The sequence below is a fragment of the Solanum verrucosum genome, unplaced genomic scaffold, assembly GCF_900185275.1.
Source record: "Solanum verrucosum unplaced genomic scaffold, falcon-dt-bn FXZP01000049.1, whole genome shotgun sequence".
Lineage (NCBI taxonomy): Eukaryota > Viridiplantae > Streptophyta > Magnoliopsida > Solanales > Solanaceae > Solanum > Solanum verrucosum.
The window spans coordinates 3,172,926-3,191,981 of record NW_026020221.1 but is presented as its reverse complement, the minus strand read 5'-3'; the positions used below and the strand labels follow the sequence as shown (position 1 = coordinate 3,191,981).

The 19,056-nt window shown below is 35.7% G+C and overlaps 2 protein-coding genes across 2 annotated transcripts; both read left to right on the top strand.

Annotated features, from left to right (window-relative positions):
- Positions 1–736: 736 nt before the first annotated feature.
- LOC125831003 (pentatricopeptide repeat-containing protein At1g74750-like) lies at positions 737–5,119 on the top strand. Its single transcript, XM_049510197.1, has 2 exons — positions 737–826; positions 2,383–5,119. The coding sequence occupies exon 2, from the start codon at positions 2,386–2,388 to the stop codon at positions 4,978–4,980; it is 2,595 nt and encodes an 864-aa protein (XP_049366154.1). The 5' UTR covers positions 737–826; positions 2,383–2,385; the 3' UTR covers positions 4,981–5,119.
- Positions 5,120–7,742: 2,623 nt separating this feature from the next.
- Positions 7,743–17,020, top strand: LOC125831144 (uncharacterized). Its single transcript, XM_049510327.1, has 17 exons — positions 7,743–7,912; positions 8,087–10,768; positions 10,860–10,988; positions 11,130–11,321; positions 11,392–11,447; positions 11,552–11,840; positions 12,020–12,089; positions 12,221–12,376; positions 13,262–13,375; positions 13,829–14,016; positions 14,135–14,347; positions 14,448–14,723; positions 14,838–14,985; positions 15,095–15,228; positions 16,067–16,153; positions 16,235–16,339; positions 16,446–17,020. Exons 2-16 carry the CDS (start codon positions 8,096–8,098, stop codon positions 16,319–16,321), a joined length of 4,812 nt encoding a protein of 1,603 aa, XP_049366284.1. The 5' UTR covers positions 7,743–7,912; positions 8,087–8,095; the 3' UTR covers positions 16,322–16,339; positions 16,446–17,020.
- The last annotated feature ends 2,036 nt before the right edge of the window (positions 17,021–19,056 follow it).

Sequence of the window (19,056 nt, the reverse complement as noted above, 5' to 3'; positions counted from 1 at the left end):
TTAACTAAAAAATGGAAAAAAGATCAGTTTATTTAAAATAAAAAAATATTATAATTTTTTAAATTTTCTGGATAAATTCTGGCCATATTTTCTGATCATTTAGCACTAAAAGTTGAAAGGCTTAGATATCAAAAACATATTTATGTATTTTGCTTTTTTTATATGTATATTTTAGACCAAGCAATCCCTTAAATGATTAGTTTTGTTCAGTTCAATAATCCTTAATATGACAAAAAAAATATTTATTTGTAAAATTTGAATCGCCAACTAAACTAAAACTAAATTATGAGAGTAAGAAAAAAATAGTTTGTCAATTCACAATAATAAAAAAGACAATGTACTAAATTTTTTTATATTTTTTCAAAACTTATGTCTAGAAAAGGCTTAAAAATCTAATTACCAAGTCATAACCTAGTAAATAAATAAAGAGAACTTCCTAGAATAATGTACTCACCAAAGTGAAATAATCATAAACATAGGAGATTAATCCGAGTAAAACGAAAAGATTAAAAGAAAATAAAACTAAAAATAAAATGTGATATTTTTAAAGAACACGTGGATGAAGTGAACATCAGAGAAAATAGCCAAAAATATCATTAAACGTTAACTTTACAAAATAAAAAAGAGGAAAATAAATATAGTCCTTAACAGTCATTGTACTCGTTTCGCCAAATTGCTTGGAAACTCAATATAAAGCTGACACCAAAAAGAGCCGTCCACTTTAACCCTTTCCTCTGTGAAGTGAGTATTATTATTTTTCCTCTTTTACTTTTGTTTTCCTTTTCATTCTTTTGGTGGCTCTGAAGCCGCGTCTACCAATTCCCAGGTATTCTATTCTCTTTCCTTTGAATCTTTTTTTCTTCTGTTATCTGTTTTTAGTTTTTAGCTCTGAATCACTCGTCAATGATTGTGTTTCTTGAGTTGTTCTGTAATGTGAGTTGCTGTTTGATCTTAGTGTTTGCTGTTGTTAGCTCTGTTTTTTCTTGAATTTCTGTTGAGAGAATGGTGTTGATGAATTAGAATGTGGGGTTGTTTTATTTTTGCTGAATCTGATAAAGATTGGACCTTTTTGTCCATTTTTGTTGTTCTTTACTTTTCCTGTAAATGGAGGGAACCAATTTTATTGCAAAATTTCGTCTTGGTGAAAAGGGTTATTTACCATGGATTTAGTTTACTAGTACAAAATGTATCAAATGTTTGTTTTATGTAAAACATGTAGTTATTCAGACTTCTGTCATATGTTTTTGACTTCTTAACTTTCTTATTTCATATTTTACCCCAATTTTTTTTTTCTGGAAATGAGAAAAAAAAATCCTTGTAATTTCTTCTAGTATGTGTTATTAAACATCCAGGACTTTCGAACATTAGACTCTAGTCACTAGGTTTTACAGTGCTAATTAGGGCCTGGGTGTGTTCTTGTTAAACAAACATGAATCTGTAGGTGGTAGTATATATTAGTCTTTGTCTATGGTTTTCTGAAATAGCTTTTGATTGATATATTTAGTTTTCTGAAAATGCTTTTAATTGATAAATCTGTTAAGGGGTTGCCGAAGTTTTTTAAATTTCTTGGAGTTCAATCCTCTTGTCCTTTCCGTAGAAAACAAGATGTGCTTGAGCTTGTTAACATACTACAAGCCTATGACAGTGTAAGTTTAGCTCATCATTGACTCATAGTGCTGTGATTGAGCATTCTTTTTTTCTAGTACCTATCCTGTAATTATTATAAGTAGGTCATAATTTTGGAGCTTCCCAACTCTATTTTTAGTCCTAGATATTATGAGTTGCTGTATTTCAACCTCTCTAACTTTTGTCTTCCCCTTTGGAAGTCCCCACTGCAATCATGCTGGTCATGCTCAACAATAAGAAGGAGGCATTCCCTTGGTTAATGAGTGGAATATGTGATGATTAATGTTGTGATACCTTTGATGGGTAATGAATACTGATATTGTCTAGTCATGTGTATGAGTCAATGATTGTTGTTCTGGACATGCTTGTTTTAGATTTTATGATGACATAGTCTGCTAAGCCAAGTGTCCAAATGATAATTTATCATGTGCCATTAACTAAAGTAAGCAACCAAGAAATAGTCATAGGAGTTGAATGATATTTCCAAAAAAAGTCGTCAATTTATGAATTTCATGTAGAAACATAAGTTAATATGCAGCATTGGTTGAATGCATACTTTTGCCTTGTATTGTACTTCGCTATGCCATGATGAACACTTGACTGGCTAAGCAAATAATTTGGTGATTCCTAATTCATTTATGACTTGCTCTGCTTCCTTGAAGATCCTGGAGCATCTTTTGGCATTTTCATTATATTTCAATCATGTTTAAGGTCTAAAGAACTTTTTTTCACTGGCTTTTACAATTTAACTTGCAGACTATGCTTCGGGCAAAGCAGCTCGGCACACTCTCCCAGTCAGCTAGGTCTTTTTTTCTAGGTGGATCACGATGTAGTGCAGGAGATGGAAGTTCCTGCACTTGTTCAGAAGATGACACCTGTATTTCAAAAAGGCCACAGACTAGAAATGACGTTCGACATCCACAAATATCATCCAACCTAGTGTCAAAATCCTCTGTAGGGGTTGGTGCCTTATTATCTGGAGATGCTGTAAAGGTTGTGAGCTCGAAAAAAAATGAGACTTTAGACTCTCCAGTTTCTAGGCCGCAGGCCATACCAGTATCTACCTTGTCTGGGCGGGTAGACTCTGTTAAATATGGTAACATTGATGCCGAGATAACTGTACAGTCCTCACCTCCCATCTCAGACCAGTTTGTCCGGGCAGGTATTGCAGCAGTCAGTTTTTTATCTGATGTGGTAAACTATAAGATACCTATGTTAGATGGAAGCGAAGTGCTTAGCTCATCCAACAACTGTGTGGTGGATCGTACAAAGCCTGTATCCAATGTGAGACCATCAAATATAAAGACCTCCAGAAATGACAAACTTCAAGGAAAAGCTTCTACTGATACACCTGTAACGTCAACCCTTGCACATAATTCGAATTACACAAAAAACAAAGGTGATAAATGTAATTCGGTCAGAGGCAGGAATCCTGTTTCGAACAATGGTGTTGGGGAAGTGGAGACCCATGGTGTTATCCCAGATTCTTGTGACCGGAGGAGGACAATGCCTGCAAAGCCCAGAACATATCCAAATCGTAACATGACAAATGTGCGTGGCTCTGAAGGAAAGCTTAAGCATGAGATTCCTGAAGGTTTCAGCAGGCCACAACGAGCAACAAAGTTGCAAAATGCAGGAGTAATGGTCAGACAGTTCTCTAATAGTAGTCATGTTGTTGGAACAGTTTCTCGCATTATACAACAGTTAAATTGGAGTCCTGAGACGGAAAATGCTCTTCGTGAACTCAACTATTTATTAGATCCATACCAAGCAAACCAAGTTCTTAAGCAGATCCATGATCATGCAGTTGCTCTTGGCTTTTTCTACTGGTTGAAGCAGCAACCAGGATTTAAACATGACGGACACACCTATACCACCATGGTTGGCATCCTGGGACGTGCTAGGCAGTTTGGGGCAATTAACAAGTTGCTTGAGCAGATGGTCAAAGATGGGTGCCAACCAAATGTAGTGACATATAACCGTCTCATTCACAGTTACGGCAGAGCAAACTACTTGCGTGAAGCATTACATGTCTTTAGTCAAATGCAGGAAGCTAGAGTTGAACCTGACCGTGTAACCTATTGTACTCTAATTGACATCCATGCAAAAGCTGGTTACCTTGATGTTGCCATGGACTTGTATGAAAGGATGCAAGATGCTGGGCTCTCTCCAGACACTTTCACTTACAGTGTCATTATTAATTGCCTTGGAAAAGCAGGCCACTTAGCTGCTGCGCACAAACTGTTCTGTGAGATGGTTCATCAGGGCTGTGTACCAAACTTGGTAACCTACAACATTATGATTGCATTGCATGCAAAAGCAAGGAACTATTCTAGTGCATTACAATTATATCGAGACATGCAGAATGCTGGATTTGAGCCAGACAAGGTGACATACAGCATTGTGATGGAGGTGCTTGGCCATTGTGGCTATCTGGAGGAAGCTGAGGCAGTTTTTACAGAGATGAAAAGGAAGAATTGGGTACCTGATGAACCTGTATATGGTCTTCTAGTGGACTTATGGGGAAAGGCTGGGAATGTAGAAAAGGCTTGGAACTGGTATCATGCGATGATTAATGCAGGTTTATGCCCCAATGTGCCTACTTGCAATTCTCTGCTCAGTGCTTTCCTTAGAGTTCACCGGTTGCCTGATGCGTACAACTTGCTTCAAAGCATGCTTGAATTGGGTCTAAACCCTTCTCTGCAAACTTATACCTTGCTCCTCAGTTGCTGCACAGAAGCTCAAACATCATTTGACATGTCATTTTGTTGTGAGCTGATGGCAGTCACACGTCACCCAGCACACACATTCCTTCTGACCATGCCAGCAGCAGGACCCGATGGGCAAAATGTGAGGGATCATGTGGGCACCTTTTTGGATCTGATGCATAGTGAGGACAGAGAGAGTAAAAGGGGTCTTGTTGATTCAGTTGTTGATTTTCTGCACAAATCAGGACTCAAGGAGGAAGCTGGATCTGTCTGGGAGGTGGCAGCGGACAAGAATGTCTACCCTGATGCAGTTAGAGAGAAAAGCTCCTCATATTGGCTTATAAACCTCCATGTAATGTCAGATGGAACTGCAATCATCGCACTGTCAAGAACACTTGCCTGGTTCCGCCGACAGATGCTTATCTCGGGAATCCGTCCAAGCCGCATTGATATTGTGACAGGATGGGGCCGTAGGAGTCGTGTGACTGGATCCTCTATGGTGAGGCAAGCAGTACAGGAGTTGCTTAACATGTTCGGCTTCCCATTTCTTGCTCAGAATGGGAATTCAGGGTGCTTTGTGGGCTGTGGGGAGCCTCTCAGTAGATGGTTGGTCCAGCCTTATGTCGAGAGGATGCATTTGCTTTAGTGTTTGGTATCAAGAATTTCTAGCATAAATCACAATTTTGTCATTGAATAGGAACTGGCTTCCTCAGGAATTAGAATGTACTTATTTATGTGCAGCTCATATGGATTTCAGTTAGTTATCCTAATTATGTTTTTTCTTACTAATCTCATTTCCGGATTCTATTTGTTTGAGTCTGACCTGAAATTAGGAGTAAGATCGTGTCTCCTGCTTAGCAATGCTATTTTCCCCATTCTGTTTCATAGTTGATCACATTATTGACTATTGGACGTGGTACTTCTGATCAACCAAAAGAAGGAAGTAGCCCCTGCTTTCTGTATTACGTACCATTGACAGGTGCTCCACTTCAGCTTCGGTATTTTCCATCAGTTGTATTCTGTTCTGCTTTACTTGTCCCAACTCTCAAGGCTGCATGATCTTTTAGAAGAATTCTGTTCATGTTGTATTGTGTAAGGCACTTAGTTGATGCAGCTTGTGTCATCCGAAGCCTTTACTAGGCCATTGTGATTGATTTCCATTGCTTATTTTAGTACTCCCTCCATTCATTGTCTTGTAGTCTAATTGAAGCTTAGTTAAGAGTAGTTTTTACTAGGCTTACTCCACTTCATGACTCCCTTGGTGCTCACTGAGAATGAAAAACAACTTTTTTTTAATGGCAAATTCAGATTCTATAGTGAGTTCAGAATGATCATTAGTTTGATTATTAGTATACGTTTAAAATGTAACTTTAGTGAGTTGAAAATACCAGTATGAGATCAATAAAAGTGAAATTGAGGAATTACAGGACAGACAACCAAATCAGCTTTGATGAATGTTATGGACAAGGCATAATTCCTAGAATATTCTGCATGTCTGCGAAGTATTATTACTACCAATTCCGTTGTCAGATGAATTTTGGTGTTTTTTTCTAATTGGACAAAAGGTCGACCAAAGTCGGAAAAACAACTACTAGTAAATTTCCTATTTTTGCGTCATTGCTGAAAGATGCAAACATATATTTCAATCGATGATATAAGAAAGTAAAAACAAAATTGTATTTTAACAGAAAAAACTAGTCCCTAATTTATTAGACTTTTGTCAATTAATCACAAGTAAGGGGTTCGGTCAGTTATTTTTTAAAAGTTATATCGTCCTAATTTTTTCGGGTATTTTATAATATGTCAAAATTAGATTTTTTAAAATCATTTCAATCATATCGGTTTCTCTTTCGTATCGGTATGGTTCGGTTAATTTTCATTTTTTTACTTTTAAAATATCATCTCAAAATATACTACTATTAAAATACTTCTTTCACAAATATGTTCTTCAAGTAACACTTTAATTCTTCACCAAGAAGACAAGAACAATGTATATATACAAATACAAATACAAAATTGTATAAAGCGAGAGAAAAGTGTATATATACAAATACAAATACATATATTTTCGCCCTATACACTTATAATTATACAAATACATATATTTTCGCCCTATACACTTATAATTATACAAATACATATATTTTCGCCCTATACACTTATAATTATATAAATACAGATCTTATTATACAAATTACAATGTATAAATGAATTTATACAAAACTGAACAATTTGTATAAAATTGGATGTATCTAGCGAATTATACAAATCAAAAGCTCCATAGCTAACATAAATTTTGCTATGAAGCACAATTATGCAAACTATAGCTATAACATATAAATATGATTTTTATATTTGCTATATGTGAAAGTTGTTCATTAAAAAGACCATCCCAACCGTTCGGGACGGTTATACACTTAAATAAAAGTCCACGATTTTATTGAAAAAATAACATAAATCAATTTGAACGGTTTTTCATATTCTTTTGACATCCCTAATCATAAGTAATTTAATTTTTAATTTTTTTTATGTCTATTATCTCACGCATTAAAACCCGACTAATTTAAATTTGTAAATTACCTAACTCATTTCGAATGCTCTTAACATGATTTTTTGGTATAGTTTCCCATAAAATAAATAATTTATAGTAATCATAGCCTGTAAAATTTTTACATCTACATTAAGCCAACACATGTTCACGCTAAAATTCATGAAGCTAAACCTCTTTCACTGTTTTTTTTTTTTAAAAAAACTTCTTTCCTCAACTTCGGTAGAATCCTCTTCATTTTTTATTTTAAAAAATTTGTATGATGTATATCCATCACATATACACCTTCATATGTATTTTTTAAAAAATTATTTATAAGTAAACAAGGAGATGAACACAATATCCATCAGTTATATCAAAAGTAGTATACATTGTATAGTACTAAATATAAGCAGTGTATAATTATGTTTAAACAATATATTTAACATTATTTTTAGAGAATTTGAGACCAAAAAAAGAAGGATTATATAAAAACCTTAAGAATCTCATTAATTTTAAAGCTTCTTACGTAATTTCAGATCAACATATTTTGTTGCTTAGAAAGTTCATGTTCAAACTCACCTTTTATTTATATGTATGTAAGTTAAAAATGTGAAGTAAGTTATAATTGAAGAGGTTAATAAAGAATGAATATATATTATGTAGATAAATAAAGGAAATAAGGCAAATGTAGAGTATTTAAATAATTAATTAGATGACCAAATAGATATCTCTTAATTAATTTTCTCATTATTCCTACTCATTTTCATTAGTCAAAGAGTTGTGATTGCCATAATCCACGCTGGCAAGTACTAATAAATAACAAAATCTCCATTTTCTCCTCATGCCAAGAAAGACTGAAAAGTTGCTGATTAGTCAGGACACAACTTTCCAGTTCTCTCCCCTCACGCTGCTAAAATCCCCTCTTCTTCCCCCTTTTTGTTCGTTAGTACTTAGTAGTATAGAGAAACAGAGATACTCTCTGACTCTGTACTTCATCGCCGGTAGATAGCTAATTCTCATTCCGATTCCGACGTTTTGTGCTTCACCAGTAAGTTTCTGTTATCGCTTTCTGTTTTGTATACATATACATTTACATATATATATATATATATATCTGTTCAATTTGACATAGAATTTCTGTATAGATAGATAGATATATATGCCTTGTTATACTTGTTTAGGCGCATGAGATACATTTATGCATACGATTGAATTGTTATAGAATACATTGATGGTGCACAAGAAGCGGACAGTCGCTCCTCGTCCCAAACAGTCCGCTGTCACCGAAGATGCGGCGATTCCGTTGCTTGAATCGGAACAAAACCTAGTTTCAGTGTGTACATCAGTTCAGAAGAAACTTTCGAGAAAAAATGACACTTCGGCTGTTGTTGAAGGTGAAACGAATGCCTTATCAGCTTCAATAAAGCTTGGATGTGAGCGTGTCCTATCATCCCTGCGCAGGGGGAACCATACCAAAGCCCTAAGATTTATAAAGGAATTGGCAAGCAAGCATGAAAACTCGCCTCATGCACCTCTTATTCATCGTGTCCAGGGCTCTGTTTGTGCTAAAATGGCCTCCATGATTGATGATCCCAATGCTAAACATAGACATTTGAAGAATGCCATTGAGAGTGCCAGGAAAGCTGTATCACTGTCTCCAAATTCGATTGAGTTTGCACATTTCTATGCTAGTTTGTTGTATGAGGCTGCAAATGAGGGGAAGGAATATGAGGAAGTTGTGCAGGAGTGTGAAAAGGCATTGGCAATTGAGAACCCCATAGATCCTGCAAAACAGAACTTACAGGAGGAAAGTCAACAGAAGGATGAGACTCCTAATGCTCGGATTGACCATGTACGGATTGAACTCCAAAGTTTAATTCAGAAGTCGAACTTTGCATCCATTTCTGCTTGGGTGAATCAAATAGGCAATGGTGAGGAAAAAATCCGGTTGATCCCGATTAGGAGGGTGCCAGAGGAGATGAGGTTGGTTCAAGCAAGAAGGCCAATTGAGATTAAAAAGGTGACTAAGATGCCTGAAGAGAGGAGGAAGGAGATTGAGGTCCGAGTGGCTGCTGCAAGGCTGTTGCAAAAGAAGTCTGAAACAGTCCAAACGCACAAAGATGGAGATAAAGCTCTGGATCTGACAACAGGATCAGCGCAGAGAATTGGTGAGAGGAGGAAAAGCAGAAATGCAAGGAAAAACTCGTCTTCCACAGAGAGAAGGGATAGGGTGCAGTCTTATTGGAACTCCTTGACTTTGGATAAGAAGAAAGAGTTGCTTAGAATTAAAATTTCAGATCTTAAGGCTTATTTAAGTGCGTCAAAAGACGGATTGGCTATTGAAGTGCTATCTGAGGCTCTATCATTATATGAAACCAATAAAGATTGGAAGTTTTGGACATGTTATCGCTGCAACGAAAAATTTACTGACTCTGTATCACACAACTATCATGTTGTGCATGAGCACATTGGAACTTTGCATCCTAAATTGCAGTCCGTATTGCCTCAGAATGTGGAGAACGAGTGGGCTGAGATGCTTCTGAACTGTTCCTGGGAACCCTTAGATGGTTGTGCGGCTGCGAAGATGCTTGATAAACAATCAAGATCTCAAGAACAGGGTTTTCTTGATGAAAAGCACCAAAGAGATAACACAGAAGAGTCTAAGTATGGCTTTTCTGAGGTTTTCTGCAATGAAGACAAATTGGATTCATCACCTAGAAATAAGAAATTTGGGGATATACCTAACAGTGATACAGTTGAAAGCAGAGTACATGATAAGATCTCAGACATTGAGTTGATGGATTGTGATAGGAATTATGGTACTAAGAATGGTTTCCTTCCTGACAAGTGGCCACTATCTGATGATCCCGACCGAGCAAATCTTCTTGAAAGAATTTCTGCTGTATTCCAGACGCTTATTGAAAGTAAATATCTTGCTTCAAGTCACCTCAGCAAGGTTATTGATTTTGCAGTGGAAGAGCTTCAGGGTCTTACTTTTGGCTCTCAGCTTCTTAGCTACAATGTTGATCAAACTCCCTTATGTATATGCTTTCTAGGTGCCGAGGAACTAAAAAATGTGCTAAAGTTTCTGCAAGATCTTTCGTATTCTTGTGGCTTAGGTAGGTATTCCGAGAAAACTAGTTCTCGAGATGGAGCAAACAATGCTAGTCAAGGATTTGACGATCTGGAGAAATTAATTGTCAGTGAAGATGGTTCATGTTTATTGTTTGATGAACGTTTCCTGCCGTGCAATCTTGCTCGAAGCACATGTCCAGATATAATTTCTATTGACAGAACTGCATATGTTTTGTCTAGTAATCAGTACCAGAATGAGGCTGAACTTGATCCAGAGGCATTTTTGTCCTGGATATTCACTGATCCATCAAGTGTAGAACAATTGGCATCCTGGACATGTGCAAGAGAAGAGAAAGCACAACAAGATATAGAAATTTTTCGTTTTCTTGAGCTTGAGAAGGAGTTTTATGACCTGCAATGTTTATGTGAGAGAAAAATTGAACATTTAAATTATGAGGAAGCACTGCTGGCAATTGAAGTAATTTGTTTAAAAGGGGGTAGGAGAAGAGATCATGGAACTGAAATTGTTGGACGAAGTTATGATTCTCTTTTGCGAAAGCGGCGAGAAGATCTCATAGAAAGTGACAATGATGTTACAGTTATCGGCAATAGGCTTGAGTTGAATGCTATATCAAATGTTCTGAAGGAAGCAGAGTCTCTCAATGCCAATCGGTTTGGTTTTGAGGAAACTTATAGTGGTGGAACATCTCAACTATGTGACATCGAATCAAGTAAAGAGGATGACTGGAGACTGAAGGACTACCTTCATCAAGTGGACTCTTGTGTGGAAGTTGCACTACAGAGACAGAAGGAACGTGTCTCCATTGAGGTTGGTGCATCAGCTATGGTTTAATGCTGTATTATTATTATTTTCTGTTTTTGGTTTAATCGTTTCCTTCTCTACAATTTCTTGAATTCAGCTGAGTAAAGTAGATGCTCGAATCATGCGAGTGGTTGCTGGGATGCAGCAGCTGAGAGTAGAGATTGAGCATGCATGTGCCCAGGATCACCGGAGGATTTTAGTGACTCTGTTGAAATCATATATCCGGGTGCCTACTTAGCATCTACTTTTATGATAGTTCAATTATTGCTTCTGGGATCTTTTACTGCTATTTCTCTCTTCCATCATACTACCATTTACCTCTATTGTACTATTCTTTTATGATGATGATTGTCTTTTCTTTCTTTAGGCACATCTGGAGGATCTGGCTGAGAAGGATGCTACCAAGAAGTCTGATGCTGCCAGTGAAGCACTTTTGGCTGAACTTGCTCATGATTCCAAGAATAGTTCTGGTGGAGGCAATGGTTGTTCTAAGCATACACATGAGAAAATTAAAGATAAGAAAAAAAGCAAAGAGTATCGGAAAGCCAAGGGTTCAAAGGTTAGACTTTTTCTGCTGCAAATGTTAGTGTTTTTGAGTTGGGAAGTAATCAGTTCACTCTTATTTGCAGCCGACTAGTGGCAGCAACGAACTGCATTTGCATCGACATCAGACTATGGAAGATGTGTACGTCTTTTCCCAAAGAAATGCTTTCTCCATAAGCTTGAAACTCCATGTTATGTAGAAGTCATGACTATCTTTAATATCAGCAAATAACTTTGCTGTTGCAGTTCATTTGCAGTTACTCATGATGGAGAGAATCAAGGTGATAAAACTGCTGGAAATGGTGATTCCTTGAATGAACAGGAGTATAGACGTACTATTGAACTCGAAGCTGAGGAAAGAAAGCTTGAAGAAACTTTGGAATATCAAAGACAAATGGAGAATGACGCTAAACTGAAGCATCTGGCCGAGCAAACTAAGAGAACTGCAAAAACATGTTTAGGGAGTATTGATACAGTTATGAAGTCTGAAACTTGCTCAAAGTGCAGTGATGAGCAATTGAAGATTAGTAAGAAGGTCAATACTCTTATGCTTGGATTCTCCTATTTTTGTGAGAGTTTTCCCATTCTATTCTGTACAAGGGACGTCAATAAATGTTGATGGTGTTACTTTTGAATGATATGCTTCTCTAAATTTTAGACTGAACTAGTCAATTGTAAACATATCTCATGCAAATTTTGGAATGCTTAATGTAGATGAACAAATTTCCGGACAGTTCACGAAGTCTTTCAAAAATCAATGCTGAAGGAATGACACACAAAACTGGTATGGCCTTTGTTTCAATGTCAGGAAGATTTTTTGCTAGCTAAATAAATCCCTTGGCGATACAGTGCCAGTGACTATCTCACCTGATTATGTACTCTACCATTGCTCTTATTCATGACTGTCAAATGAAGTAAGTGTGGATGAGAGTGGTCTGGTATCTACTCAACGCTCTGGAAGGAGAGGATGCCAGCACGATTCTAAGCTTATTGATGGGAATTTTCCATCTGCTTCTGATGAAAAGGAAAACACTGAAGTTGGTGAACCAAGAGCTCTGCATTCTTCACATGGTGAGTTGCAATTGTTTGCTTAACTATTCTGTAGTGCCTTGATTTGCTGGCCCTGAAGAAATACCAACATTTTCTAATTTATATTCTTTTTGGCCTTATTTTATTATGTATACTGTATTTTTTTGCGAATTTTTCGTGTGAATATTTGTCTCACCTGCTATCTTGGGCAGAAGCTGGTGGATTCCTAACGAGCAATATATCCATGTCTAGTAGTAGTGTTTTCTCTATGAGACAACCAGATCCAAGCCCTGAGGAAGGAGGAACCAAATGATAAAAGTTGAAATACACGTTATATTTCAGGAGCATGCTTATTTCAATTTAGTTGGAGTATATTGGCTAGTTATTAACAGTTGTATGGATGTCTAAAGCTGGCACTTGCTAGTTGATCTGAAGAGCTCAAAGCTTAGTGTTGCTTTCGTTTTGATAACCGTATATTTGTATTTGCATCTTTGAGACAAAGAAATTACCATCAAGTTAGTCCTCGATGAACCTTGTCTCTTTCCATTTTGTCAGAGGTTTAGAGGAGCAATTCGTTTTTCTTTCACTGTTATCACAGTGAAGCTTTGGTATTGCGTAGTTATATCTTCAAGCTGGCATGTTTATATATCTAAACAGTGGGACAAAGTTTGATCCAATTGTATCTGCTATTGGCAAAAGAAAATTGTGGAGTTACGAGTCAATTTGGAGCCAATTAAAGATTAGATCCTATTCCCTTTTACTTCCTCCACCTTTACCCAAGAAATGAAAAGCCAAGCTGCTGGGCAACGATAGCTGCTTTTCCTTATCCTTGTAGTTTTGTTATTTATGTTACCTTGTGAATTCTGTTTATAAACAATCAAATACGATGCCTTCTCTGAGTTGATCTACCTTTGATATCAATACTAGGAAATAGTGTTCCAGCAGATAGTGGAACAAAGACATTGAGACAGCTACATGTGGAGGATGATGATGAAGAGAGGTTCCAAGCTGACCTTCAGAAGGCTGTTCGGCAAAGCCTTGGTATGCACATTTATCTTTCTTTTCCTGTCACTGACTCTCCTAAAGTGCTTATTAGTTTAGGCGGTTCTGTATATTGTTTACCACTTGTAAAAGGAATCAGAACAAATGCCTGATGTACCTTCTATTTTTCATTATCTACTGTCAATGTAAAATCTTCTAGAAATATTAATATAAAGTGTAAAATCTTCTTAAAATGTAATGAATTTTGATGAAGAAAATGACATGCTATGGGCAGAGAATTGTTTGTTTATATTTCCTTCAGTTGGCTTGAAAATTTTAACAACCTCAATGTGTACCTCTCTTGCTAGCCGAGATCTCATTCAAACTTATTGAAACTGTTTCACTGTAGTTGGAGTCTGCACAAGTATAGAGTAGTAATTTAATTGTTCCTCCACTTGTTATAGTGTTCTGCCCTCATTCTCATTTTTTTCTATACCTTTTTCATAATGCTAGACATGTTCCATGCACATAAGAAGTTGCCTTTGCTGCCTAGTCCAGGGAACGAACAAAAGGTGTTTCCCAAGGCTGGGACTTTGGGCAATGCAAATAGTTTTGAAGATGTAAATAAAATGGATGCATATGGCAGTGGGCTAAAGAATGAAGTTGGGGAATATAATTGCTTTCTTAATGTCATCATACAGGTTTGTGTTCACTGGGACGTACCCTTTCTTTCAATCATAGGAGTGAGTTCACTTATATATTCTTACTGTATTTTCACGTGGAGCATGCTCTGAGAAATATCTTCTTGTGTTTCTTTAGTCGTTGTGGCATGTAAGAAGATTTCGAGATGAATTCCTGAGAACATCATCCGAACATGTTCATGTTGGTGATCCATGTGTGATATGTGCTTTGTACGACATATTTACTGCTTTGAGCACTGCTTCAACTGAAACATGCAGAAAGACGGTTGATCCTACTTCTTTGAGAATTTCCCTCAGCAACCTGTATCCTGATAGTAATTTTTTCCAGGAGGTAAATCCGAAACTGTATCAACTGCCCCCATATTTTTGTAGGAGTCCACCTACTTAAAATAATTGACTTAAATTATAATTAGCGTGGTATTGATTTACAGGGTCAGATGAATGATGCATCTGAAGTGCTGGGTGTTATATTTGATTCTCTACATCGGTCGTTTACATCAGCTTCAGGTATTTCTGATACTGAATCTGCAGATAGTAGCTGCATGGGCACGTGGGATTGTTCAAATGGTGCTTGTATTGTACATTCTCTTTTCGGGATGGACACATTTGAACAAATGGTTTGCTACAATTGTGGATTGGAGTCCAGACATCTGAAGTATACATCTTTCTTTCACAATGTTAATGCCAGTGCCCTCCGTACAATCAAGGCATGTTCTTCAAAACAATTCAGTGATGACACTTAATCTCTGTTCAGCATAGCAATCTTATGAGGTCCATCTATAAAGTATCTCCTGTTTAAGTTTCATGTCCTTTCCATTCAGGTTGTGTCCCCAGAAAGCTCCTTTGATGCGCTTCTGAATCTTGTTGAGATGAACCATCAGTTGTCTTGTAATTCTGAGGTTGGTGGATGTGGGAAGCTTAACTACATCCATCATATTCTCTCTACTCCACCGCATGTGTTTACAACAGGTATCGATGGTCTTCAAATTTTCCTTTCTTTTTTCTGTCGTGGGTGATTTATATCTCAAGAAAATCATCACGTGGTCCTCAGTTTCCCTTTCTATTTCTTTTCCTGCAGTTTTAGGCTGGCAAAATACTTGTGAGAGTGTAGGTGACATAACAGCAACATTATCAGCTTTTTCTACTGAGGTGGACATAGGTGTACTTTATCATGGTCTAGCTCCTAAAAACAAACATTGCTTGATTTCAATGGTAAACCTTTTCCGACTCTCTTTCATTGTTTTCTGGAAAAACAAATGTTTTATTTTACATGCTGATAGTATCCAGTATCAATTCATCACATCACTAGTATTTTCATATTCTTGGTCTCATCATTTGATTACACAATTTTTTGTGATTTTCTTGGTCCATGACAAGTTATTTTTCTATTTCTGCTAACATTTACCCAGTAAAATTTTAATTTGGAACCCATTGCATCTAATAGTCAATCATTTACGTCCTCTATCACTAGAAGTTCTTTATATTTTCTACTAACGTACAAATATCTAACAAGATTAGAGATGATAAATAAGACTTGAGCAAATAGTAGGCCTTGCCAGCATGACACTATAAGACTTTTGATATTGTTGCTAGCGGGAAACCATCTTAAGTTTGATACTGTCATTGGTGGTTTAAATTTTCTTCCTCTTCTTTTTTTATGATGGGGTCTGGATGTATGCTCCTACAAAGGTAGGGTGAAGGTCAGCGTACATTCTACCCTCCCCAGACCCCACTTTGTGGGATTACAATTGGGTATGTTGTTGTTGATGTCTAGGCTAGCTGGCATGCCCCTCGACTATTTTATTGGGTACGTACTGTCTTCCACCAACACATATATCGGGTAACTTTTCGTACCAAGACTTAGGTAGATGGAAAGAAATCACCTGGATTTTTTTTGTCTCTATTAGGTTTTAAACCTTGTTCTCCAAGGTTCGCACCCAATTCATTGACCACCAAAACCACACCCTTGGTTTGGGTGTTGGTGAAGGTTTAAGTTTGATCTTGGATTTATCAAAAAAGTGGCTTAGTTTATTGCTTGATATTTATTCAGGTTTGCTATTATGGGCAGCATTATCACTGTTTTGCCTACAATTGTGATCATGGGCAGTGGGTTATGTATGACGACAAAACTGTGAAGGTAAAAGTTATTTCTCATTCTTCAGTTTGTCTTGTTATTATTTTAAGTTTTTTTGTAAATTACGGATATTTGATATTTCAGGTAATTGGTGGCTGGGATGATGTTCTTGTTATGTGTGAAAGAGGGCATTTGCAACCACAAGTCCTTTTCTTTGAAGCTGTAAAGTAGTTTGACTTGGAAAAGATGGTAACTCTTTTTTATATCTGAAGCTTCAAATGAAGTTTAGCTTATAAAACATGCTTGTCTTATACTGCACCAAATATGTGATCAGCATGTATTTTCATTCATGCAGCAAACACATTGATCTGACCTGCATGTTCTGTATTGATGGAGCAAAAAAGGTCGCAAATTCATACTCTGGAAAATATAGGTGTACAAACCCTAGTTGTAGTATACAAACAAGTTGTCTTGATGAAGAGAGAAAAGGAGTCAGTTGTGTGCAGACAGTTTTCATAGATCTGTCTCATGATTGGAGGACGTCATATTATAGAAAAACAAGTATAGTTCTGATGCCTTGATATACCTGGATATACTGTTGGCAGAAACAAGTTTTTGCATCTGCCAATTCTCTAAAAAATTTGGATCCTTACAATGAGGTGGCATGGTTGAGTATAGTGAAACTTTTGACTTTCCAATGGAAGCAATGTACCTTGTACGTGATATTGCTTCTGTACAATGGAAATGCTAGGATATTTGCATCTTGTATCCATTTTCAGTGTAAGGAAGTTGTATGAATTGTCGTAGTAGTGGTACAGTCTATAGTAAGTCAAATACCTCCCTTTGTGGGAAGTAAATTGAGTTCTGTAGAATTGATGGGGATTTTGTGCATGAGACGATTACAATGAAATGAAAGAAAAATTGCTATTGGTTTGTCAAGGAGGAAAACAACTTGTTGAATGCTGATTAAGTACTTGGAGTCCTAGGTTCCCCCCAACACACACACACACACTCTTTCTGTATCTTCTGCACTTACACCTTTGAGTTTGTGGCGTACAGTCGCCATCGGCTCTTGCTTATTTCCTCACAATTGAGATTTGTTTCCTCAACTGTCTCCAACTCCACCTTCTATCAGTGGAGGTGCTAAGTGTGTTGAAAGGGGGTTCAATTGAATCTCCTTTGTCGGAAATTACACCGTACAAATAAGGATAAACAAAATCAATTTTGTATCTATGTGAAGTGTTGAATTGCCTTCTTGATAGCTAAATGTATTCACTCACTATGCAGGTTTGCGTTTTTTTTTTTTTTAAAACAGGTTTCCTATTTCTCTATTTGACATGCGTAACTCCTTGTATTATACTGTATGCTCAAAATAGTAGATCCGTTTGTTCGTTGTGTATTATCTTAAAATTTTTGGAAGATGATTTTTTTAATTAATTTTGAAGACACAAGTTTATTGCAATAACATCTTTTCTCGACATATTTAAGTAAATATTCCACTCCTTCCATTAGTTAATTTTACTATTTCTAGTTGCTTGCGTTTATGGCCTCCATCGTTAGTCTTTCTTTTCTTTTGCTATGATGTGATTATGGAAGTTATTTTATTCTTTTCCCCGTTTTTAAAAAGATTGATCAATTAATATTCCTCATATTTTGAAGGATTAAGTTCTAAGACAAAAGAGAAATACCTCCAAAAAGTTCTATCAGATAGAAGGCTTATAATTTCCAATGCTTAAATGCCTATAAACGTTCTTTGTCAAAATCTGAATTTGGAAAGTCCTCTATAGGAGAAAAATGTATAAACATATATTACAGCTTTTTTTTAGTACCCAAAATTTCTGATACGACTCTTATTGGAGTTCTCATTGTACGCTTTGAGTGTATATTTTTGGAATACGAAATACTTTATATTTTTGCGTACAAATGTAATTTTACATGCATGATCAACATCTAACTGTCTTTTTTTTTAATTTTATTTTTTATATATATATATATATATATATATTTAAAAAATTGTCAATAATATTAAATCTCAAAAGAGTGATTTGGAGGACAATGTATTTAACAAAATAATAGTGCTATTATTTGAGAGTACTTGTGTAGTTTGTACTTTGTGGACAACCAGAAGTAGAAGTGTTTGTGACAGTTATAGAGGGGGGATTCAAAATTTTAATCTTGTGGTTCTGATTATCGGGTGATTCAATTGAATATTTGTGCTTAACAAATCAATTTATTAATTTATTTTTAATTATACTAATCGCTGATCAAATTAATAAGATATTTTGAGCTAATTGTTTATGCTTTAACTTTTTTGGGGTATTTTTAAATGGCAACTACATGACTTTACTTCATCGCAATTCGCAATAATAGTTCAATGGTAGATTAATAGACTTTGCTTTAAACCCTAAAATTTTGAAGCTTCAAAAATTTTAATGATAAATTTATTATTTTATTTTTACTTGGTCAATATTTAAGTTTGTATAAGTAAAAAGGTACAAATTCTATATAGAAAAATAGAAAGAGAAAGAATGAAAGAATCACACAACAACAAAAATATTTCAGAATTTTGAGTTACATTACTTAAATCTTCATAAGTAAATAAAGTTTTTTTACACTAATATCTAAGATAATGTGTAGTAATCATATTACTATAACATGTTATCATCTTGAAGGAAGTCTTTCAATATAAGTGATATTATTATTATTATTATTATGTGAAGTTAAGTACACTATAAACTATTATGAAAAAAAAGGAGTTCAAATATTTAATGTATATATTTTTTTTAATTAACTTTAGTATTTTTTATTTTAAAAAAAAAAATACATACCAGAAGTTTAATTTTATCTCAAGAAACTTCAAGTTGTTCATGCACAACTAGTATTTTATAAATGACATATTAATGTACAATAACAAAATATTTCATCCTTAACTTTTAATAAATCTATTTTTAGATATAAATTTTTTC

Excerpts from the sequence above, each read along its gene's own strand:
- LOC125831003 (XM_049510197.1), top strand. The coding sequence starts at position 2,386 with ATGCTTCGGGCAAAGCAGCTCGGCACACTCTCCCAGTCAGCTAGGTCT.
- LOC125831144 (XM_049510327.1), top strand. The coding sequence starts at position 8,096 with ATGGTGCACAAGAAGCGGACAGTCGCTCCTCGTCCCAAACAGTCCGCT. Across the intron at positions 10,989-11,129 it reads TGTTGAAATCATATATCCGG|GCACATCTGGAGGATCTGGC; the intron begins GTGCCTACTTAG and ends TTCTTTCTTTAG. Across the intron at positions 11,841-12,019 it reads AATTGAAGATTAGTAAGAAG|ATGAACAAATTTCCGGACAG; the intron begins GTCAATACTCTT and ends TGCTTAATGTAG.